At 45.0% G+C, this 24,495-nt stretch overlaps 3 protein-coding genes and 1 long non-coding RNA gene across 4 annotated transcripts; 3 read left to right on the top strand and 1 right to left on the bottom strand.

The window, feature by feature from the left end:
* The first annotated feature begins 1,912 nt into the window (after positions 1 to 1,912).
* LOC119029707 (zinc finger protein OZF-like) lies at positions 1,913 to 4,458 on the top strand. Its single transcript, XM_037116766.1, has 2 exons — positions 1,913 to 2,231; positions 2,914 to 4,458. Exons 1-2 carry the CDS (start codon positions 2,060 to 2,062, stop codon positions 3,915 to 3,917), a joined length of 1,176 nt encoding a protein of 391 aa, XP_036972661.1. The 5' UTR covers positions 1,913 to 2,059; the 3' UTR covers positions 3,918 to 4,458.
* A 63-nt stretch (positions 4,459 to 4,521) lies between these two features.
* On the top strand, positions 4,522 to 5,802 carry LOC119029725. Its single transcript, XR_005078059.1, has 3 exons — positions 4,522 to 4,596; positions 4,689 to 4,870; positions 5,209 to 5,802. It is a non-coding gene; the product is annotated as an uncharacterized LOC119029725 (long non-coding RNA).
* Positions 5,803 to 10,077: 4,275 nt separating this feature from the next.
* Positions 10,078 to 12,263, top strand: LOC119029700 (gastrula zinc finger protein XlCGF57.1-like). The gene is made up of 2 exons (XM_037116755.1): positions 10,078 to 11,232; positions 11,338 to 12,263. Exons 1-2 carry the CDS (start codon positions 10,251 to 10,253, stop codon positions 11,853 to 11,855), a joined length of 1,500 nt encoding a protein of 499 aa, XP_036972650.1. The 5' UTR covers positions 10,078 to 10,250; the 3' UTR covers positions 11,856 to 12,263.
* Positions 12,264 to 21,469: 9,206 nt separating this feature from the next.
* Positions 21,470 to 24,250, bottom strand: LOC119029703 (gastrula zinc finger protein XlCGF57.1-like). Its single transcript, XM_037116761.1, has 2 exons — positions 23,919 to 24,250; positions 21,470 to 23,238 (listed from the first exon to the last, which is right to left on the bottom strand). The coding sequence occupies exons 1-2, from the start codon at positions 24,088 to 24,090 to the stop codon at positions 22,055 to 22,057; spliced, it is 1,356 nt and encodes a 451-aa protein (XP_036972656.1). The 5' UTR covers positions 24,091 to 24,250; the 3' UTR covers positions 21,470 to 22,054.
* Positions 24,251 to 24,495: the final 245 nt, after the last annotated feature.

Raw genomic sequence — 24,495 nt, 5'->3', positions numbered from 1 at the left:
TCTGTGGATCAGCCGTCAGCTGATACGGCAGAATCCAGACCCGTGTCCCAGTCCAGAAGCCCAGGACTTGAAGGGATGCAGACACAGGTGGAGTAACTGACGGGTGGAGTAACTGACGGTGTAGACGCAGCGGCTCGTCCTCCACCACAGAGACAATCTGTTCTGATGAGTCGTGTAAACGGCAGCTGATCTGGGACCAGTTCCATACCTGAGTTCACAGGACAAACTGTGACACTTCACACAGGACGAACAGCAGTACAGCAAATAATAACAACAAATGAAGTACAAATGATGGGACGGGCCTCGGCCCAGAGTGGACCCGACCAACTATTGGTGCCGATCCAGGACTTTTTAACATTGTGATGAAGATGAAGATGAAGATGATGATGATGACGGATGTTTTGTGACATTTTGGTTGAATTCTCAGGAGTCAAACATGATGTTGGTGTAAATCAGGCTCATTAGGTGTTTGTGAAGCAGACTGATGGACTCTGGTTTTGGTTTATGAAGCAGGTGGTTCTGATGTGCTGCTCAGTCGTTAAACGCAGCGTCTCTGTTCAGTCTGATGACCTGATGACCTGATGACCTGATGGCTGACTCGTACAGCAGTCACAGCAGCCTCAGATGTATTTTAGTCTTGAGCCACAGAGACATTTCTGTACCAGCAGCAGGACTTTAAACTGACCCGAGACCTGCTGTGATGTGTTCAGGGTCCTTCTCTGTCTGACCATCATGACAGCAAACAGTTTTTATGAGACGTGACATCAAACAGTGTGAGTGCGTCGGTACCAGCAGGACTTATTGTGGCCGGTGCTGACCTGAACACAGCGAGCAGATGAGCGGAGTGTTTTGTCAGCTGATAGTGTAAATATTTGTTCAGGGAGAAAACCTCCAGAACGACGAGGTTCAAGAGGAGAGAGGCCAGTTTGTGATCAGTGCTACATGTCTGTCCCTGAATGCACCGCAGACATGTGACCTGAATACAGGCTGTTTCCTCGTGGCGCCGAGTGAAAGCAGGCCAGCTGTGATAAATGTGACAGCAGCAGTGAAACATTAATCTCGGGTCGATGTTCTGTACCATCACCTGGTGGTTCTGAGCAGCTGATGTTCACCAGACGACTGCTGCTGACGAACAAATCCACAGAACTTATATAGAAGTAAATAACAGTTCTGTAATAATAATAATAATAATAATAATAATAATAATAATAATAATAATAATAATAATAATAATGATAACAATAATAAAGAGGACGACTAATAACATTCAGCAACAACCAACAATATTTTATCCTTTCAACAGTTATAATCATATCTCTGTACTACCTGTAACGGAATGTTTCCATCAACATTTACTCAACTATTTCCATTATCTGCCACTTTAACTTCCACTTTGAGTTAATACTGGACTTTTTGCTTCACTACACGTGTTAAATTTAGTTACTACTATGTTAGACAACTACAGACGGAAACTGGAACACAAACTGGAGAACAACAACACCAGGGATGAATGGAGGGGGATGAGAGAGATCACTGGCTTCCAGAGGAGAGGTGGAGGAACAGCTGATCCATTAGTTATTTCACAGATTACATGCTGCGTCAAAGTAAAAGTTTAACATTTTCTGATATTTAAAAAAAGTTGAACATCAGATATGATAGAATACACACAGTATATACATAGATGTAAACATGTGGCTCAGTCACAGTTACGTTTCATACTTTAACACATCTAACATCAAATAATTTGAACAAATATTCTAACTCCATATCTTTATTTACCCCGATGTGACTGTTGGGCTGTAGTTCGTGTTCCGGCCTGCGGGGACGCTGCGACACCAGGAGAGGCTCAACTGCCTCAAACCTTAAAGGAGAAGAAGAAGCAGGACAACGCCACACACGGTACTGCGCATGCGCTGAGGTTGTAGTGCCCTCAGATCTCTCGAGGTAACAGAAGTAAACAGTAGCAGCTAGCAGCATTAGCTAGCTGTGTGTAATGAATGAAGTGAAGACGGTACTGAGTCACAGCGCAGCTCATTATTGAACGAGTAATTAAAGAAGAATGAGTTCAGTTGAGAGTTTGAGAGAGTTTGTCAACGAGCGACTAACTGCTGCTGCTGAAGAAATATTCAGAGTTTTTAAAACAACTATCGTCCAGTACGAGGAAGAGATCGATCGGCAGCGCGTCATGCTGGATATCTGCTGGAAACCCCAAGTAAAGTTACACAGGATAGGTGAGTAAAAGTTTCTTATTTTAATAAGACTAATGTTCAGAGCCCTGGAGTGGAAACGAGAGGGAACGTTTCTTTTACCTGGTTTTGGTTCATTCCCCTCCGGGCCTCCGTAGTGTCTGAGTGCACGCGGCTCTCCTCGGTGCCGTTCTGGTATGAGACCTCTATGGAAGCAGAACAAAAGACGTGAACATTTCCTTCAAAAAACAGAACACGCACTGTATGTGTGATGATCTTTCTGCCGAAGTGGAGAATATACCTGTAGTAAACACAACATGTCTCTACTCTCTCTGTATGTTACGCAAAGTGCGGGCAAACACAAAAACAGTCTTCAGCAGGATACTTTTTAGGTGAAGTTTGGCACATGTGTTTCTTCATTATGAACTTTGTCATCTGAGGAAAAAAAAAACCGTTTATTTGTTGTTTGTGTTCATTTTCACTCCAGGGCTCCGTACAAAACAGAGGAGTTCAAGTTACATATACTCCCAGATTTTTTAATATCCTGGTATAAATCTTCTCAACAGAACAATGCAATGTAACAAGATGATTAATGCTGTTCACCTAACTGTCAGTGGTTTTAATGTGGTGGCTGGTCAGTTTAAACTGGTCCTACTCTGTTCACATGTCTATTTATGTATTTACCATGACCTTGAGATCTTCTGTCTTTTGTTGTGTGTCCCTCCAGAGCTCCCACAGCAACATGTCTGTAAGGAGGAGGAGGTTCTGGCTGACCAGCAGCTCTGTAACCAGGAGAGGAACTCCAGTCTGGACCAAGAGGACCCAGAGCCTCCAGAGATTAAAGAGGAACAGGAGGAACTCTGCACCAGTCGGGAGGGAGAGCAGCTTGTACTGAAGGTGGAGACGGAAACCGTCATGTTGACTCCAGCTTATGAGGAAAGTGACCACAGTGAAGCAGAACCAACAAGTGACCACCAGCTCCTCTCTAACAACTCTCATGGAGCTGAGAGCCGAGACCAGAAAGGAGGAAAACATGGAGACTCAGGATCAGCTGGAGATGGAGAGCCGAAGGAAAAGAAAAGACATCACGGAAGCAAAAGTCACAGTGATTATGCAAAAAAATCATCAGACATTCAACATAACACTCACCCAGGTGAAAACTCTTTTGACTGGGACACATGTGGAAAGACTTTTAAGTCCCGATTGAATTCACTCAAGAAAACATATTCTTGCCAAACATGTGAGAAGACTTTCAGTTCTTGTAGTGACTTAAAAGTACATATGAGAATCCACACAGGTGAGAAACCCTTTACTTGCAACACATGTGGGAAGACTTTTAAGCAAAACTGTGGCTTAACTTATCACATGAAAACTCACACAGGTGAGAAACCATTTCCTTGCAAAACATGTGGGAAGACTTTTAGGCAAACCAGTAACTTGAAAGTTCACATGAGAATCCACACAGGTGAGAAACCCTTTACTTGCAACAAATGTGGGAAGACTTTTCAGCAAACCTGTGGCTTAACTTATCACTTGAGAACTCACACAGGTGAGAAACCATTTACTTGCAAAACATGTGGGAAAGCTTTCAGCCGACATACAAACTTGGCAGTTCACATGAGAACCCACACGAATGAGAAACCGTATTCTTGCCAAACATGTAGGGAGACTTTCAGGCATCATAGTGCCTTAACAGTTCACATGAGAACTCACACAGGTGAGAAACCATAATGTTGCCTGGGGAAAGTTTTTCTGATCCATCTGCTTTGACGAGACATTTGATGGAACGTATAGGCGAGTAGCCTTGTATTTCCAAAATATGTTGGATTTGGTTCAGTTCTAGTGTTTCATGCATAATTGCAGAACTTTAACTTTAAATGAGCTACTTGAAGAATCCTCAGAGGATCAATATACACAGGAGAAATGATGAGCTGATGCTGAATGTGAACAATTTCCCCTTGAGAAGGTGTCAAAATATGTTTGTGTCTATCTTCATGCTGATTTGCCATATTTATTAATATGATGATTAAAAAGTTGAGTTAATCAGCTCATTATTGAATGAGTAATTATTGGGAATGTGGCCTGACTATGTGACCTGTACTGACCTTTGAATATGAATATAATGTGAATATCCTGGTTACTGGGACAAACAGAACATTAGGAAATAGGAATGAGATCCTATTGAATAAGCACATGCACACATGCTGTAAAACCAGCTGGACAGAATTTGAAATGTTTGGTCAGTCCAGTAAATAAACAGGAACCCACTATCTGCAAGTCTTTTCTCTGGTGATTCTTCTGACAGTTTTCTCCACAACATAATTGGCATTGCGAACAGGATTGGCAGAAAAGGACAGCTCTACCATCTGCGTCTTGGGATTGGCGACATTGCAATGCGATCGCTGGAAAGGTGAGATATTTCTTACATATTTTCAAGAGCTGTACATTCGACTTCTGGTATGGTATGGTTGCGAGAACCTGCGTGGCGTTGTCTCTCCTCAGTGTAACTTATCCATCGCCACCTAAACCAGCATAAAAACCCATCAAATTGTTTTCTTAACTGGACATCGCAATGCCGAAGCCTGCAAAACAGCACAAACCTGACCAGCCTCGGGATACGGCAGAAGATCCTGTTGACTTGAGTGAAGCTAACGCTAGCGTCAAGCACGCTGTTAATAGAGCCGGTAAATATGGTTCCTTTTAATTCAAGTCATTATGAGTCGCTCACTAAATTGAACTGGGGTTGTGTGAGTCACTTTAGTTAGTATTGCCTAATCACCATGGAAACTCAGTCCCAGCCCATTGTCTCTTAACCACTAATGTAGTAAAGAACACAATGCAATAAAACATTATATACATCATTGGAGAAATAAGAGATACTAAAATAAAATAAGATAGGATAAAACAAATAAATAATAGAGTACTGAGGTAGGAACAGTGTAAATGGATAAGGTACAAAAGAGAGATAAAAAATAGCATACTTACAATATACAACTTAATCTATATATGATATTTATGTAAGGGATACTGCCCGACGAGGTGTCTGGAAATGCCTGCAGCTCACGACCCTGAGCCGGAAACACAGCAGCAGACTTGGAGATTGCGAGTCACAATGCCGGGAAAGCCTTTGGTAAGTATTTGTTTAGTTAACTAAGAATTTTTCCAAGTGTTTAACAAGTGTTTTTTGCCACCTCCTTGTGCTTTAGGACTGATAGCTAGCTTATTTTCCTCTCCATAGGAGTTACAGACATGGATGTTCTTGTCTTCTCCTCATTTATGTTTCTATTTGTGTTGTTCAGAGGTTCCTTAGTTGTTGCAGGTCCAGAGGCCTTCCTTTCCTCTCTCTTCACCGTGACAGACTGACATTACTGCGGCCGCTACACTGATCCGCCTGTCAATCTCACGCTCCATCCTTCCCTCACTAGTGAACAAGACCCCAAGATACTCAGATTCCTCCACTTGAGGCAGTAACTTTCCCCCAACCCAGAGGGAGCAAGCCACCTTTTTCTGGCCGAGAACCATGGGATCGGACTTCGAGGTGCTGATTCTCATCCCAGCTGCTTCAAACTCAGCTGCAAACCGCCCCAGGACATGCTGGAGGTCCTGGCTCGAAGGACCCAACAAGACCACATCATCTGTGAAAAGCAGAGATGAAATCCTGTGGCTCCCAAAACAGACCCCCTCCATCCCGTGGCTGCGCCTAGAAATTCTGTCCATAAATATAATGAACAGAACCGGTGACAAAGGGCAGCCCTACCAGAGTCCAACATGCACTGGGAACAGGTCTGACTTACTGCCGGCAATGCGAGTCGTATAGGGACCGTACGGCCCTTAACAGAGGGCCTCCGGCCCCGTACTCCCGGAGCACCTCGCATAGAATGCCACGAGGGACACGGTTGAATGCTTTCTCCAAGTCCACAAAACACATGTGGACTGGTTGGGCAAACTCCCATGAACCCTCAGGCACCCTGCGGAGGGTATAGACCTGGTCCAGTGTTACGCAGCCTGGATGAAAACCGCATTGTTCCTCCTGAATCCGACGTTCGACTATCAGCCGATTCTCCTCCAACACCCTGGAATAGACTTTCCAAGGGAGGCTGAGGAGTGTGATCCCCCGATAGTTGGAACACACCCTCCGGTCCCCCTTTTTAAATAGGGGGACCACCACCCCGGTCTGCCAGTCCAGAGGCACTGTCCCCGACTGCCACGCGATGCTGCAGAGTCGTGTCAGCCAAGACAGCCCCACAACATCCAGAGACTTGAGGTACTCAGGGCAAATGTCATCCACCCCCGGTGCTTTGCAACTGAGGAGCTTCCCGACTACTTCAGTGACATCGGCTTGAGTGATGAATGAGTCAACCGCTGAGTCCTCAGCCTCTGCTTCCTCTATGAAAGACATGTCAGTGGGATTGAGGAGATCCTCGAAGTATTCCTTCCACCACCCGACAATGTCCCCAGTCGAGGTCAACAGCTCCCCACCTCCACCGTAAACATTGTTGGTGGAGGACTGCTTCCCCCTCCTGAGGCGCCAGATGGTTTGCCAGAATTTCTTCAAGGCTGACCGGTAGTCCTCCTCCATGACCTCCCCGAACTTTTCCCAGGCCCGAGTTTTTGCTTCCGTGACTGCCTGTGCTGCCGCTGGCTTTGCCTGCTGGTACCCGTCAGCTGCTTCAGGAGTCCCCCGGGCCAACCAGGCTCGATAGGACTCCTTCTTCAGCTTGACAGCATCCCTTACTTCTGGAGTCCACTGCCGGGTTCGGGGATTGCCGCCACGACAGGCACTGGAGACCTTACAGCCACAGCTCCAGACAGCCATGTCAACAATAGAAGTGGAGAACATGGTCCATTCGGACTCAGTGTCCACAGCCTCCCTTGGGATCTGGTCCAAGATTTTCCAGAGGTGGGGGTTAAAGACCTCCCTGACAGAGGGTTCTGCCAGACGTTCTCAGCAGACCCTCACAATACATTTGGGTCTGCCAGGTCTGTCAAGCTTCCTCCCCTGCCAGCGGATCCGACTCACCACCAGGTGGTGATCAGTTGACAGCTCAGCCCCTCTCTTCACCCGAGTGTCCAAGACATGCGGCCGGAGGTCAGACGACACGACCACAAAGTCGATCATCGACCTCCGGCCTAGGGCATCCCGGTGCCACATGCACATATGGACACTCTTATGCTTGAACATGGTGTTCGTTATGGACAAACTGTGACTAGCACAGAAGTCAGTAACAAAACACCACTCTGGTTCAGATCGGGGAGGCCTTTCCTCCCATTCCAGGCACCTAAGTGGTGTTTTAATACTACCTTACTCTGTGACGAGTCATTTAGAACTTGGTTTATGGCCCAACTTAGTCAATTCATTAATATAAACACAGGCTCAGTTACTGACCCAAGTATACTCTGGGACGCTGTAAAAGGTTTTATTAGAAATAATGCTACACTGTATGCATCCAGATTGTCTGAGCTGGAGCTCAAACTCTCAACATTGGACATTAACTTATTACAACAACATTTGGATGATCAGGTTGCATTACAGCATGACCTGGTGCAAAAAGACAGTAATGCTATTCTGAAATGGGGCTGAAATCACCTGGTCCGGAAGCAAGGGGCCCAGACCCACACCAGCACCACACCCCCAGAATTTTACACAACTTTCTGGCACGGTCTGGACCCCTTGCTTCTTAACATGATACAGGCCTCCTTGGAGAAAGGCTCCTTCTCCAGGGATGTGAATACAGCTATCATGGAATCACTGCAGGGTGCCTTGGAAGCCACTGACTGGGATGCACTCTACCAACCACACACCGAGGACATTGATGGCATAACTCAGTGCATTTACATGACACTCAAGAAAACCTGTGTTACTGTGTTAGTCTGACTATGATCGGATTTTAAGATGCATGTATACACCTTAGTCTGACTAAAATTGGACCGGATCGGATTTCTCAGTTGGATTAAAACACGTAGATTATTTGATTGATAGGCGCATTACTCCTGTATGTATACGGGCCGTGAGCCAGAAGTAGAAGGACGGCGACAGCGGCGGTGTCTTTCCTCCCAAATAAGCGCAAGCAAGAGCATCGTTGTGCATCTAGTTTGTGTAATTATCATGTACACCATATACGAAATGTAAAAAGATGTAGCTTCTCCTCGCTATTCGTACAGCATCTTTCTCGAAAGCTCAAGATAGTTCTGGGGCTGGTTTTGCCGCTGTTGTTAGCACCTGCGCTCAGCTCACACATGTCCTCTTCAGTTCTCGCTCTCTCCTGATCCACACTTTCATTCGCGGATTGAAGCCACGACAATAGTTTTGTTGTACTCGTCATTATTAGGCGAGTCACCTCCACCTTTTCCCATCACAGCCTGTAGCTACCAAAGGTGGATAACCGTCTGTCAACGGGAACCAGCGGAAATGCGTATGTATGATACGTATGGCTACCCAGAAGCACTTGCAAACTTTTAAAATTATTAACTTAATTTGTATCTCATCATTTTCTTGTCATCAGTTGATTAGATATTTTTATCCATTCTGATATTTTTGATAGTATTTTACGTTTTGATTTTTTAAAATTTTATTTATATTTAATTAAGTGATGCTTTGCGTGTACCACCACAGTTTGAGAATCACTGCCTTAATACAAGGAGCACACAAACATAGTATAAACACACTGTGTGAAAAGAGAATATAGATGGGCTTAAATTAAAGTAATTTAAACAAAATGGAAAAAAATCATTAAAAGTCTCCTTGAGTCTGCTTAGCAACTGGGGAACATTTGTTGACCCAATATTTTTCTTTAAAACTGTATATGATATAATCAGATATGTTTTAAACAAGTTCTGAATTAAATGTCTTCAGTCTGAAGCGGAATGAAAAGCCTCCGCACTTCCGCTGTCGGAGCTTTATAGCGTGACACCCAGCGGAAGTAAACAGTAGCAGCTAGCAGCATTAGCTGGCTGTGTGTAATGAATGAAGTGAAGACGGTACTGAGTCACAGCGCAGCTCATTATTGAACGAGTAATTAAAGAAGAATGAGTTCAGTTGAGAGTTTGAGAGAGTTTGTCAACGAGCGACTAACTGCTGCTGCTGAAGAAATATTCAGAGTTTTTAAAACAACTATCGTCCAGTACGAGGAAGAGATCGATCGGCAGCGCGTCATGCTGGATATCTGCTGGAAACCCCAAGTAAAGTTACACAGGATAGGTGAGTAAAAGTTTCTTATTTTAATAAGACTAATGTTCAGAGCCCTGGAGTGGAAACGAGAGGGAACGTTTCTTTTACCTGGTTTTGGTTCATTCCCCTCCGGGCCTCCGTAGTGTCTGAGTGCACGCGGCTCTCCTCGGTGCCGTTCTGGTATGAGACCTCTATGGAAGCAGAACAAAAGACGTGAACATTTCCTTCAAAAAACAGAACACGCACTGTATGTGTGATGATCTTTCTGCCGAAGTGGAGAATATACCTGTAGTAAACACAACATGTCTCTACTCTCTCTGTATGTTACGCAAAGTGCGGGCAAACACAAAAACAGTCTTCAGCAGGATACTTTTTAGGTGAAGTTTGGCACATGTGTTTCTTCATTATGAACTTTGTCATCTGAGGAAAAAAAACGTTTATTTGTTGTTTGTGTTCATTTTCACTCCAGGGCTCCGTACAAAACAGAGGAGTTCAAGTTACATATACTCCCAGATTTTTTAATATCCTGGTATAAATCTTCTCAACAGAACAATGCAATGTAACAAGATGATTAATGCTGTTCACCTAACTGTCAGTGGTTTTAATGTGGTGGCTGGTCAGTTTAAACTGGTCCTACTCTGTTCACATGTCTATTAATGTATTTACCATGACCTTGAGATCTTATTACTTTGTTGTGTGTCCCTCCAGACCTCCCACAGCAACATGTCTGTAAGGAGGAGGAGGTTCTGGCTGACCAGCAGCTCTGTAACCAGGAGAGGAACTCCAGTCTGGACCAAGAGGACCCAGAGCCTCCAGAGATTAAAGAGGAACAGGAGGAACTCTGCACCAGTCGGGAGGGAGAGCAGCTTGTACTGAAGGTGGAGACGGAAACCGTCATGTTGACTCCAGCTTATGAGGAAAGTGACCACAGTGAAGCAGAACCAACAAGTGACCACCAGCTCCTCTCTAACAACTCTCATGGAGCTGAGAGCCGAGACCAGAAAGGAGGAAAACCTGGAGACTCGGGATCAGCTGGAGATGGAGAGCAGAAGGAAAAGAAAAGACGTCACGGAAAAAATAAAAACTCTACCTCATCAGACATTCAACATAACACTCACCCAGGTGAAAAGACTTTCAGCTGTGACACATGCGGAAAGACTTTTAAGTTTAAGTCCCACTTGAATATACACCTAAGAATCCACACAGGTGAGAAGAAGTTTACTTGTAAAACATGTGGTAAAGATTTCAGGACTCTTAGCCAGTTAACAGTCCACATGAGAGTCCACACAGGCGAGAAGCCGTATTCTTGCAATACCTGTGAGAAAACATACTCTGATCCATCTAGTTTGAATAGGCACATGAGAACTCACACAGGTGAGAAACCGTTTACTTGCGAAACATGTGGGAGAGCTTTCAGCCAACGTACTTACTTAACAGACCACATGAGAACTCACACAGGTGAGAAGCCATATTCTTGCAAAACATGTGGGAAAGGTTTCACGCAAAAGAAAACCTTAAGAGATCACATGAGAACTCACACGGGTGAGAAGCCATTTACCTGTGAAATTTGTGGGAAGGCTTTCCCGGTAAACAGTCATTTAACAGCTCACATGAGAATCCACACAGGTGAGAAGCCTTTTACCTGTGAAATTTGTGGGAAGGCTTTCAGGCATTGTAAACACATAGCAGAACACATGAGAACTCACACAGGTGAGAAACCGTATTCTTGCCAAACATGTGGGAAGACTTTCACGCTAAAAGGTACCTTAACAGCTCACATGAGAATCCACACAGGTGAGAAACCATTTACATGTGAATTTTGTGGGAAGGCTTTCAGGCATCGTGTTCAATTAACTTGTCACATGAGAATCCACACAGGTGAGAAACCGTATTCTTGCCAATCATGTGGTAAAGCTTTCCTGCTAAATAGTCATTTAACAGTTCACATGAGAATCCACACAGGTGAGAAGCGAATCCACACAGGTGAGAAACCGTATTCTTGCCAATCATGTGGTAAAGCTTTCCTGCTAAATAGTCATTTAACAGTTCACATGAGAATCCACACAGGTGAGAAGCCATTTAGCTGTGAATTTTGTGGGAAGGCTTTCAGACATCGCGTTCAATTAACTTATCACATGAGAATCCACACAGGTGAGAAACCGTATTCTTGCCAAACATGTAGGAAGACTTTCACGCTAAACAGTCACTTAACAGCTCACATGAGAGTCCACACAGGTGAGAAGCCATTTACCTGTGAAATTTGTGGGAAGGCTTTCGGGAGTCGTGCTGCATCATTTTATCACATGAGAATCCACACAGCTGAGAAGCCGTTTACTTGCAACATGTGTGGGAAAACATTACGTAATTCGTCTAGTTTGAAAAGGCACATGAGAATCCACACAGATGAGAGGCAGTATTCGTGCAAAACATGTGGGAATACTTTCGAGCATCGTAGTGCCTTAACAGCTCACATGAGAAGTCACACAGGTGAGAAACCATAATTTTGCCTGGGGAAAGTTTGTCTGATCAGTCTGCTCTGACTAAACATTTGATGACACGTACAGGCGAGTAGCCTTGTATTTCCAAAATATGTTGGAGGTGATTCATGTGTGTCTATCTTCATGCTGATTTGCCATATTTGTTAACATGATGATTAAAAAGTCGAGTTAATCGGCTCATTATTAAATGAGTAATTATTGGGAATGTGGCCTGACTATGTGACCTGTACTGACCTTTCAATATGAATGTAATGTGAATATCCTGGTTACTGGGACAAACAGAACATTAGGAAATGGGAATGTGATCATGTTGAATAAGTACACACACACACACGGTGTAAAACCAGACGGACAGAATTTGAAATGTTTCTTCAGTCCAGTAAATAAACAGGAACCCACTATCTGCAAGTCTTTTCTCTGGTGATTCTTCTGACAGTTTTCTCCACAACATAATTGGCATTACGAACAGGATTGGCAGAAAAGGACAGCTCTACCATCTGCGTCTTGGGATGGGCGACATTGCAATGCGATCACTAGAAAGGAGAGATATTTCTTACATATTTTCAAAAATTGCAATTTCACCCACGCCTACGAGCAGTGAGTAAGCTTCCACAATTTCTCAAAAAAAGGAGCTGTACATTCGACTTCTGGTATGGTATGGTTGCGAGAACCTGCGTGGCGTTGTCTCTCCTCAGTGTAACTTATCCATCGCCACCTAAACCAGCATAAAAACCCATCAAATTGATTTCTTAACTGGACATCGCAATGCCGAAGCCTGCAAAACAGCACAAACCTGACCAGCCTCGGGATACGGCAGAAGATCCTGTTGACTTGAGTGAAGCTAACGCTAGCGTCAAGCACGCTGTTAATAGAGCCGGTAAATATGGTTCCTTTTAATTCAAGTCATTATGAGTCGCTCACTAAATTGAACTGGGTTGTGTGAGTCACTTTAGTTAGTATTGCCTAATCACCATGGAAACTCAGTCCCAGCCCATTGTCTCTTAACCACTAATGTAGTAAAGAACACAATGCAATAAAACATTATATACATCATTGGAGAAATAAGAGATACTAAAATAAAATAAAACAAAATAGGATAAAACAAATAAATAATAGAGTACTGAGGTAGGAACAGTGTAAATGGATAAGGTGCAAAAGAGAGATAAAAATAGCATACTTACAATATACAACTTAATATACATAATATTTATGTAAGGGATACTGCCCTGCAGCTCGCGACCCTGAGCCGGAAACACAGCAGCAGACTCGGAGATTGCAAGTCACAATGCCGGGAAAGCCTTTGGTAAGTATCTGTTAAGTTAATGACTGCACCCCTGCTCCTTTAATGGAGCTCAGGGCAGCAGCTGATGATTTGCACAAGGGTAAATCATGTGGTCTAGGTGGGATCTGTTAGGATTTACACATTTTAATTTTAGCTGTCTGAGTATTGCCTGACCGCTGTGATGAATCACTATGCACTTATGACCACCTGATCCTAATTTAGAGGTTGTCAGGCATTTGCACGCCTTTAACAGTATTAATTACGGCTTTTCCAAAAAGCTGCACTCTATGATTTGACCAGCAGGGGGAGTCAAGAACCATGGGACTTGATTTCAAGGTTGCTGGAAAGGGATATCTAGAAATTACGGCTCACCTCCTGAGATATATACATATTTCCTAATAATTACGGCTTTAAAACTTGTATTTACCAACTTTGGCTTCTGTACCACAGCCCCCCAAGCAGCGTCCAGCAAGCCTCACTCTCACTCAGAGTCAGTGGACTCAGAATGGAGTACATGGGGCACAAAACTCTGGTCGGTGCAGCTATTGGTGTGTAGCCATGGGGGGTGCTTAAGAGTGGGTGCGCAGGTCCAGTTGGTGGGCAAGGTCCCTGGAGGGGGCTGGTTGGGATCAAGGCTGCCAAGAACCACTGCCATTTTTATTGTAAACCAAATGTTTTCTATTTTATTATTGATAATATGTATTTTTTCATCATTGATTGGCACAGAGTTTGCGGGTGGGTATTTTGAAGGTGGGCAATTAGTGTATCTTTTTCGATGTAACGGAATACACATGTTAAAAGAAGTGCACCTTGTTTAAATCAATAAAAATAAGGATACAAAAAAAGGCTGCCAAGAAACCAGCCTGGTCTCCTGGGGCTTGCTGGAGGCTTCTTGGGGGCTGTTGGTGGGGAGTCAGAGTCCATGAATGCAAGTTTGGAAGGTGGGATTATAAGCAGAAAACCAGACGGAGGATGTGGATAGTTGTACCACATGGTTGCGTTCAAGAAAATGGGTGTTATGTCAGCAATAAAAACATACACTCACCTGCTCTTCTCACCTACTTTTAAGCTGATGGCTAAGTTCTACCAACAACGGGAACCTTTCCAGTACAACTAAGATTATGTAGTGCAAAAATTTCCAAATTTTGAGACCCAAGTTTGTATCCTGACTAGTGCATACTCAATTTTGTCACATTAATAATTTTGTCAGTGACCAGGGATGGACAGGGGCAATCTGGAGGTGTGTAGCCCACACAGAGTGCTTGATCTCTGGGTATACATCCAGGGACAGAGGGGATGGATGTGGAGACCTCTACCCCCCCCCCCCCCCCCACACACACACAGAGTACTTGATGTCTGGGTATACATCCAGGGACAGAGGGGGTAGATGTGGAGAGCTCTACCCCCCACAGAGTGCTCTTATCCTGGATAAAGAACCAGGGATGGAGAGGGGAGAATCTGGAGGTCTGTAGTCCACAGTGTGCTTGATCTCAGGGTATACATCCAGGGACAGAGGGGATGGATGTGGAGACCTCTACCCTCCACGCTCTGTTCCTGTGTAATGCGCCAGGATCAGAGGGGGTGAATATGAAGAAATTTATGCCACAGAGAGTTCTCCAGTCCTGGGTAATTCCATGTACACATCACTCAGGTCATTATAATTACAGCTTTGACACTTGTATTTCAGCCCCAAAGCAGTCTCTTGCAAGGTCCCGATGCCCAGGCTGCTCTGGGGCCCCAGACTCTTGCTCAGACCTGCTACTCAAGAAGGATATAACTGTCATGGTAATTACGGCTTTGAAACTTGTACTTATGGACTCCCTTTTGGCACAATGGCACCACCTGGTGGCCACTTAGTGAGTTTCACCCATTCCTGGCATCTAACTTGGGCCATGTTTGCAAGATCTTGAAATTCGGGACTCCCCAATACAAGTCAATGGGAAAAGTCCCTAATGTCAAAGATTGCAATGGCCTGCAAAGTAAATGGGGAGGCATAGAAACTATTTTTTGGGAACGGCTTCTTGAGGTTAATATTATGGCCCTAAGTGCTTAATCCTCCAACCCTAAATTACTGTGCACCTGTTTGATTTATGCACCTGCCTGATGTGAGTCCAAGACACTATGACTATCACTGCCATGCACCATTACACTGTTTATTAAAAGTGTGAGGTCTGAGATACTATGATTTAATAGTTATACAGTCCTCCTTGAACAGGCACCTTATCATGGTGGAGGGATTTGAGCACCTGAATGATCCTGGGAGCTATGTTGTCCGGGGATTGATGCCCCTGTTAGGGTCTCCCAAGGAAACAGGTCCTAGGTGACGGGTCAGACTAAGATTGGTTCAAAAGCCCCTATGGAAAGATAGAACACCGAGGAAGTTTACGTCTCTGGACGGGTCGGGTCTTTGCCTACGGTGGGCTCACCACTCACAGGAGAGTTCAGAAGGGGCCAGTGCAGTGTGATTTGGGTGGCAGTTGTGAGCAGGGGCCCCAGCAACCCAATCCCTGGACGGTGACTCTAGCCATGGGGACATGGAATGTCGCCTCACTGGGGGGAAAAGAGCCTGAGCTGGTGCGGAGGTTGAGCGGTACCTGGGGACATTGAGTCCGAATGGACCATGTTCTCCACTTGACGCGGCTGTCTGGAGCTGTGGCCATAAGGTCTCCGGTGCCTATCGTGGTGGCAATCCCCGAACCCGGTGGTGGACTCCAGAAATAAGGGATGCTGTCAAGCTGAAGAAGGAGTCCTACCGAGCCTGGTTGGCCCGGGGGACTCCTGAAGCAGCTGACGGGTACCAGCAGGCAAAGCGTTTGGGAGCACGGACAGTTGCGGAGGCAAAAACTTGGGTCTGGGAAAAGTTTGGGGAGGCCATGAAGGAGGACTATCGGTCGGCCTCGAGGAAATTCTGTCAAACCATCCGGCGCCTCAGGAGGGGAAAGCAGTCCTCCACCGACACTGTTAACAGTGGAGGTGGGGAGCTGTTGACCTCGACTGAGGACATTTTTGGGCAGTGGAAGGAATACTTCAAGGATCTCCTCAATCCCACTGACTCGCCTTCCATAGAGGAAGCAGAGGCTGGGGACTCAGAGGTTGATTCATTCATCACCCAAGCCAAAGTCACTGAGGTAGTCCTGAAGCTCCTCAGTGGCAAAGCACCGGGGGTGGATGAGATCCGCCCTGAGAACCTCGAGTCTCTGGATGTTGTGGGGCTGTCTTGGTTGACACGTCTCTGCAGCATCACATGGCAGTCTGGCATGCCACAGGATGTCATCTCTGCTTTTCGCGGATGATGTGTTCTTGTTGGCTCCTTCAAGCCAGGACGTCCAGCATGTCCTGGGGCAGGTTACAGCCGATTATGAAGCGGATCCTCCACCTTCAGAGAGTGCCAGTGCTTTGGAAAACATCCTGCCCCTTTCCAGTGCCCAAAAAAGGACATCCTGCAGCACTGGATGACTACAGGCTGAATGCACTGACCTCTCACATCATGAAGGTCATGGAGAGACTAGTTCTAGCACATCCCAGACCCCCAGTGTGACACCTTGAGTTTGCATATCAGCCCCATGTTGGGGTCGATGATGCAATCCTCTACCTGCTGCAAGAAGCCTACTCCTCCTTGGATAGACCAACACCTCGGTCCATATCATGTTCTTTGACTTCTCCAGTGCCTTCAGCACCCGCCATCTGCAAGCCTCGTCTCCAGATGATTCTTCTGAGAATTTTCTCCGCAACATAATTAGCATCACAAACAGGATTGTCAGAAAAGGACAGCGCTACAATATACAAACATTGCAAAGCCATTGCAAAAAAGTGAGATATATCTTCCATATTTTCAAAACTTGCAATTTCACCCATGCCTGAGAGCAGTGAGTAAGCTTCCACAATTTCTCCAAAAAAGCAGCTGTACATTTTTGTTATTTAAGTGTTACTGGAGACGGTTTGCTGAGGGGGGCTCACTCACACAAACAGCCTCCCCCTCAGAGGAGAGAGGTGAGCTCCCGGGCGAGAGGATTAGTGGGGAGGGAAGTCTTTTTGTGTCTTTCAGCAAATTCCAGAGTCCAATAACTTATGATCAGAATCATAAAAGCTAAATGTGAGAATAATGCAAAGAGAAAGAGAAATAATTAACACATAAGACTCTTAATATCTCTTTAATGTTCCAAGAGAGTAAAAGAGTGAGTCTCTTTTTAAGCTCTAAGAAAGAGCAGAAAACAGTCAAATCTGTTAAAAAACAGATTCAACTTGTTAGCCCAGTCCTGGTCTCCAGATTCAGGGCCCCTCCCACTGTCCTTTGTGTGGCCACAGATGGTTTTCAGGCCTCTCCAGACCTCTCTGGCATTGTTCCCCCGTTAGGTGCTTCTCCAGCTTCTTCCTGTAGTTGTCGTTGCATCTCCTTATTCCCCTTTTCAGCTCCTTCTGCACCCTCCTCTGCTCTTCCTTGTCCCCAGATTTGAAATCCCTCTTTTTCTCCTTAAGCAGGGCTTTTAGCTCTGGGGTCACTCAGGGTTTATTGTTTGGGAAACACCGTACCTTCCTGGTGGGCACAGTGTTTTCCACGCAGAAATTAATGTAGGTTGTGATGCAGGTTGTCAGGCTGTCAGTGTCATCCCTGTGAGGTTCACGCAACACATCCCAGTCTGTACTGTTGAAACAGTCCCTCAGACACAGACTGGGATGTGCTTGTGTCCATAAGGGCAACCACTTCAGCTTACTTATTCCCCACTTTTCTCCTCCCATCCATTCAATTATTGGACATACTGGTGAAAGGTACGCTCACATTTGCTCACACCGTGAGCTCATGGGTCTCTGCCAGCGTGGACATCACACACTGCTACCAGGAATATTTTCTTCATGGCTCCGCGGATCAATACCAGACTCTGCACTGCAGCTGGCAGGCTTCCAACTCTTCAGAGCAGATCATGACACAGAACTCTCCAGTAAAACTAAAGGTGGAGGAATCTGTTTTTACACCAACAGTGGCTGGTGTAATGATGAGGGTGAGCAGTTTTAAATACCTCGGAGTGCACATTTGAGAGGATTTATTATGGACTGCACACATGGACACTGTGGTGAAAAAAGCAAAACAGCACGTTTATCACCTTAGACAGCTCAGCAGATTCAAGGTCTCCCAACGGATCCTGATTTCCTCCTACTCTGCTGCTGTACAGAGAATACTGACTGGAGCCATATCTGTCTGGTATGGTAACAGCTCCTGTGAGAACCAGCGAGCCCTGCAGAGGGTGACGAGGACTGCTGAGCGGAGCATGGGTACCACACTTCCCCCTCTGCATGACTTACACATCACACGCTGTGCCAACAGGGCCAGAAGGATTATCAAGGATCCCCATCACCCCTGCAACAAACTGTTTGTGACCCTCAGGTCAGGCAGACGCCTGTGCTGTATTTGCGGCAATTAGAACTCTGCACTCTGAACACGTTTAGTCATAATGTATTTATTATATTCTATTGTATTTATTTTACTTACACTGCATTATATTTTATTTTTACTTAAATTGAGCACAGAAGTACAGTACATGTCACAAAAACATTTCACTGTGCATCCTGTATGAGTATATGACAAATAAAACTTTTGAATATTGAATCTTGATGTCACAGTGATCCTTCGGCGCTGTTCACATCATCTGGAAACATTCATCATAAATTGCAAACCCTTCTGCTCCCCCTGTGTGGCCAACCAGTGAGTTTGTTTCATTTATTCTGGTTGGTGTTTACATTTCTACGCATGCTAACATGTAGGAGGCGCAGCGCATGCTAGCTGACCAGATACTGGGACGGGAGCGGACTAACCCGGACTCTTTGCTGATTGTGCTTGGAGACTTTAACAACAGTAACCTCGGTCATGAGCTGCAAGACCAGAAAGAACAATATTCATATATGCATATCATGCCGTGCCCCCTGCTGCACGGGGCCTCTCTGATGCAAACCTGTTCTGAGGATGTCCAAGCAGTGGACTAGTGAAGCTGTGGGGAACCTGCAGGTGTGTTTGGACTGTACAGGCTGGGATGCTTTCAGGACTGCCACCAATAGTCTGGATGAGTATACAGAGGCTGTGATGTCATACATCAGCTTCTGTGGAGACTGCTGTCATGCACCAGGGTGAGTTATAACAATGATAAACCCTTGTTCACAGCCAAACTCAGACAGCTACGGTTTCAAAAGGAGGATTCGTTCAGGAGTGGGGTCAGGGACAGGAAATCAAGAAAGCAAAACACCGCTTTGGCAAGGCGGTGAGAGAAGCTAAACAACAGTACTCTGAGAAACTCCAACACCAGTTCTCAGCTAACGACGCTGGTTTTGTCTGGAAGGGGCTCAGACAGATTACAAACCTAAACCCCCTTCGACTCTGTCAACAACCTGTGACTTGCAAATGAACTGAACCAGTTCTGACTCTTTGAGAGACAAAGGGACAGTCCTGACACCCTCTCCTATCTTACCAACCCCCCCAGCTCAGCAGGACCCTGGGCCTCTCCACGTCACACCTTCGGGTCCCCCTCCATCACAGTAGCCGTTTTTCGATAGAAAAGGTGGCACATTTGCTGCAAGGTAAATGTGGTAATCTGCTGCCTTGTCTATCTAAAAGGGAGGTGTAATATTCCTCCTTTTCCAAAAGCCGCCACTTGGCCACCACTGGGGTAGGCGTAAACATGTGACATGACGTGAAGCTCGAAGTTGGGCAGTGAACAGGGAAAACAAATTTGTCTTCATAATGAGAACTTTACATTGCACCCCATTGGAGTTTAGAACTGGGTTCTTAGCGTTTTTTTTATTTTATTTGAAAGTAGCCACCGTTAGTAGCTTGCTGCCACAACAACAAGCGGACAACTCCCAGATTTCAGCGGCTGTCCAGTTGGTCATCTTTACATCCGCAGATGAAGTGATGGGCTGACTGCTGTGATCAGCTGTTTCCTGGTTCTAAAACTCCCGACTGTTGGTCGCACAACAGTGCACGTAATTGACGCCCATGTCATGCAATTCCTGGCACATCGACACCTCGGATTTACATAGCAGTGGAGGTGGAAATAAGTGTACCCTCCAAGGCGTCAAATTGGCTGACCAAAACAGACCCCAGAATTACCGTCTTCTGTCTAAATCCGTGGATCTAGTCGCAAAAAGGACGGCCAATTGGCGGCTTACTGCCCAGTATAAAAACGACTGGTGACGACTCTCTGCCTTCAAGAGAGGGACGTCCACAAGTGCTTTAAGAGACAGAAACCCCCCAAAGCAGCCGGACCAGACTCGGTCCCTCCATCCACCCTAAAGCACCGCGCTGTCCAGCTGTCAGCTACAGTGTTCCACAGCTTCATCACCTCACTGGAGACATGTCATGTGCCAGCCTGCTTCAAAGTTTCCACCATCATTCCCATCCCCAAAAAGCCAAGGACCACAGAACTGAATGACTACAGACCCCTCGCCCTGACCTCTGTGGTCATGAAGTCGTTTGAGTGCCCTGTGCTGTCCCACCTCAAATCCTTAACCAACCCACTCCTACACCGACTGCAGTTCGCCTACAGAGCCAACAGGTCTGTAGACAATGCCGTAAACATGGCCCTGCACTACAACCTCCCGCATCTGGACGCCCCTGGAACATTTGCCAGGATCCTGTTTGTGGACTTCAGGTCTGCTTTCAACACTATCCTCCTGGTTCTGCTACAGGACAAGCTGTCCCAGTTCCACGTGCCTGACTCCACCTGCAGGTGGATCACAGAGTTCCTGTCTGACAAGAAGCAGCGTGTGAATCTGGGGATACATGTTTCTGAATCCCAGACCATCAGCACCAAATCTCCCCAAGGCTGCATTCTTTCTCCCCTGCTCATCTCACTGTACACCAACGGTTGCACCTCCAGTCACCAGTCCGTCGAGCTCCTGAAGTTCCCTGCTCATTGGGCTTATCTCTGGCAGGAACTTGTTTAAAACATATCTTACTACAACTTGAAGAAAATTATTGAGTCAATAAATGTTCTCCAGTTGCTAAACAGACTCAAAAACCCTGTTTTTTTAAACAATATTTTATTAAGTTTTCACATAAAAACACACATAAAAAAACAGTTGCAATCTCCTTCAACCATAACTTAACAGAGGGCAATTGTATATTTTTCCAGAAAAGAGCAAAAAGAGTCTTCTAGCTTGAAGAAGCCCAAAATCAGTCAATACTGTTTAGAATTGACAACCAAATTTTTGGGGTATATAGCCCAGATACAAAGTTTGGCTTCAGGGGACCATTCTACTGAATGACTGTCTTTTTTATGGTTGAGTGTATTATCTGTCTTTTTATGGTGTATGTATTATGTGTACTGTGAGCTATGGGATACATAGAATTTCCCTGAGGGGATGAAGAAAGTATCTATCTATCTAACCTGCCATCTGGGAAATGGCCCCATCACACTCTGCCAAGATGATCAAAAAGGCTTTTTAATTTTTTTTTCCATTTCTTACAAGTTATTTAAATACATTTTATTAACTACATTTAACACCATCTTGCAGGTCTAATCTGCTTAATTCCACAAAGAAATGTGGGACTCTTTTCTAAACTGCTACTTGAACTAAAAATGACAAGTATTTAACATATAACTGTTTATATAAAAGCAGGACACTTGAGAGCGATTAACTTGACTTTAATCATCATATTAATAAATATGGCAAATCAGCATGAAGATAGACACAAACTATATCTTCTCAAGGGGAAATTGTTCACATTCAGCATCAGCTCATCATTTCTCCTGTGTATATTGATCCTCTGAGGATTCTTCAAGTAGCTCATTTAAGGTTAAAGTTCTGCAATTATGCATGAAACACTAGAACTGAACCACCTCCAACATATTTTGTAAATACAAGGCTATTCGCCTGTACATGTCATCAAATGTCTCTTCAGACTGATCAGACAAACTTTCCCCAGACAACATTATGGTTTCTCACCTGTGTGAGTTCTCATGTGCCGTATTACGTTACAATGATGCCTGAAAGTCTTCCCACATGTTTGGCAAGTAAACGGTTTCTCACCTGTGTGGATTCTCATGTGATAAATTATTCCAGAACGACTCTTGAAAGCTTTCCCACATGTTTGGCAAGTAAACGGTTTCTCACCTGTGTGAGTTCTCATGTGAACTATTAAGTGACTGGTTTGAGTGAAAGTCTTCCCACATGTTTCGCAAGTAAATGGCTTCTCACCTGTGTGAGTTCTCATGTGTCGATTAAATTCATAATGACAGTTAAAAATCTTCCCACAAGTTTTGCAAGAATACATTTCCTCATCTGTGTGGATTCTCATGTGGACTGTTAATTGACTACGAATCCTGAAAGCTTTCCCACATGTTTTGCAAGTAAACGGTTTCTCACCTGTGTGGGTTCTCATGTGAACAAATAAGTGACTGGTTTGAGTGAAAGTCTTCCCACATGTTTCACAAGTAAATGGCTTCTCACCTGTGTGGATTCTCATGTGTCGATTCAATTCATAATGACGCTTAAAAGTCTTCCCACATGTTTTGCAAGAATACATTTCGTCATCTGTGTGGATTCTCATGTGGACTGTTAATTGACTACGAATCCTGAAATTCCTCCCACATGTTTTGCAAGAATACATTTTCTCACCTGTGTGAATTTTTATGTGTTCATTCAATAGGCACTTAAACTTATAAGTCTTTCCACATGTGTCACAGCTGAAAGACTTTTCACCTGGGTGAGTGTTATGTTGAATGTCTGATGAGGTAGAGTTTTTATTTTTTCTGTGATGTCTTTTCTTTTCCTTCTGCTCTCCATCTCCAGCTGATCCTGAGTCTCCATGTTTTCCTCCTTTCTGGTCTCGGCTCTCAGCTCCATGAGAGTTGTTAGAGAGGAGCTGGTGGTCACTTGTTGGTTCTGCTTCACTGTGGTCACTTTCCTCATAAGCTGGAGTCAACATGACGGTTTCCGTCTCCACCTTCAGTACAAGCTGCTCTCCCTCCCGACTGGTGCAGAGTTCCTCCTGTTCCTCTTTAATCTCTGGAGGCTCTGGGTCCTCTTGGTCCAGACTGGAGTTCCTCTCCTGGTTACAGAGCTGCTGGTCAGCCAGAACCTCCTCCTCCTTACAGACATGTTGCTGTGGGAGCTCTGGAGGGACACACAACAAAGTAGTAAGATCTTAAGGTCATGGTAAATACATAAATAGACATGGGAACAGAGTAGGACCAGTTTAAACTGACCAGCCACCACATTAAAACCACTGACAGTTAGGTGAACAGCATTAATCATCTTGTTACATTGCATTGTTCTGTTGAGAAGATTTATACCAGGATATTAAAAAATGTGGGAGTATATGTAACTTGAACTCCTCTGTTTTGTACGGAGCCCTGGAGTGAAAATGAACACAAACAACAAATAAACGTTTTTTTTTTCCTCAGATGACAAAGTTCATAATGAAGAAACACATGTGCCAAACTTCACCTAAAAAGTATCCTGCTGAAGACTGTTTTTGTGTTTGCCCGCACTTTGCGTAACATACAGAGAGAGTAGAGACATGTTGTGTTTACTACAGGTATATTCTCCACTTCGGCAGAAAGATCATCACACATACAGTGCGTGTTCTGTTTTTTGAAGGAAATGTTCACGTCTTTTGTTCTGCTTCCATAGAGGTCTCATACCAGAACGGCACCGAGGAGAGCCGCGTGCACTCAGACACTACGGAGGCCCGGAGGGGAATGAACCAAAACCAGGTAAAAGAAACGTTCCCTCTCGTTTCCACTCCAGGGCTCTGAACATTAGTCTTATTAAAATAAGAAACTTTTACTCACCTATCCTGTGTAACTTTACTTGGGGTTTCCAGCAGATATCCAGCATGACGCGCTGCCGATCGATCTCTTCCTCGTACTGGACGATAGTTGTTTTAAAAACTCTGAATATTTCTTCAGCAGCAGCAGTTAGTCGCTCGTTGACAAACTCTCTCAAACTCTCAACTGAACTCATTCTTCTTTAATTACTCGTTCAATAATGAGCTGCGCTGTGACTCAGTACCGTCTTCACTTCATTCATTACACACAGCCAGCTAATGCTGCTAGCTGCTACTGTTTACTTCTGTTACCTCGAGAGATCTGAGGGCACTACAACCTCAGCGCATGCGCAGTACCGTGTGTGGCGTTGTCCTGCTTCTTCTTCTCCTTTAAGGTTTGAGGCAGTTGAGCCTCTCCTGGTGTCGCAGCGTCCCCGCAGGCCGGAACACCAGCTTGCATATTGTGTATAGTACTTTATATGTGCCCTTGTTATTGCATTTGTACTGCTGTTTTATATGACCTAACTTCCCATCCATCCATCCATCATCTGTACACATTATATGTACGCCGCTTAATCCTCTGCAGGGTCGCGGGGGGGCTG

Source organism: Acanthopagrus latus, chromosome 12 (assembly GCF_904848185.1).
Source record: "Acanthopagrus latus isolate v.2019 chromosome 12, fAcaLat1.1, whole genome shotgun sequence".
Lineage (NCBI taxonomy): Eukaryota > Metazoa > Chordata > Actinopteri > Spariformes > Sparidae > Acanthopagrus > Acanthopagrus latus.
Note: the sequence above shows the minus strand (reverse complement) of the source record. Positions and strands in the feature narration are given on the sequence as shown.

Coding starts and splice junctions, on each gene's coding strand:
- LOC119029707 (XM_037116766.1), top strand. CDS start 2,060: ATGAGTTCAGTTGAGAGTTTGAGAGAGTTTGTCAACGAGCGACTAACT. Junction 2,232..2,913: donor AGTAAAGTTACACAGGATAG/GTGAGTAAAAGT, acceptor GTGTCCCTCCAG/AGCTCCCACAGCAACATGTC.
- LOC119029700 (XM_037116755.1), top strand. CDS start 10,251: ATGTTGACTCCAGCTTATGAGGAAAGTGACCACAGTGAAGCAGAACCA. Junction 11,233..11,337: donor TCACATGAGAATCCACACAG/GTGAGAAACCGT, acceptor GAATCCACACAG/GTGAGAAACCGTATTCTTGC.
- LOC119029703 (XM_037116761.1), bottom strand. CDS start 24,090: ATGAGTTCAGTTGAGAGTTTGAGAGAGTTTGTCAACGAGCGACTAACT. Junction 23,239..23,918: donor AGTAAAGTTACACAGGATAG/GTGAGTAAAAGT, acceptor GTGTCCCTCCAG/AGCTCCCACAGCAACATGTC.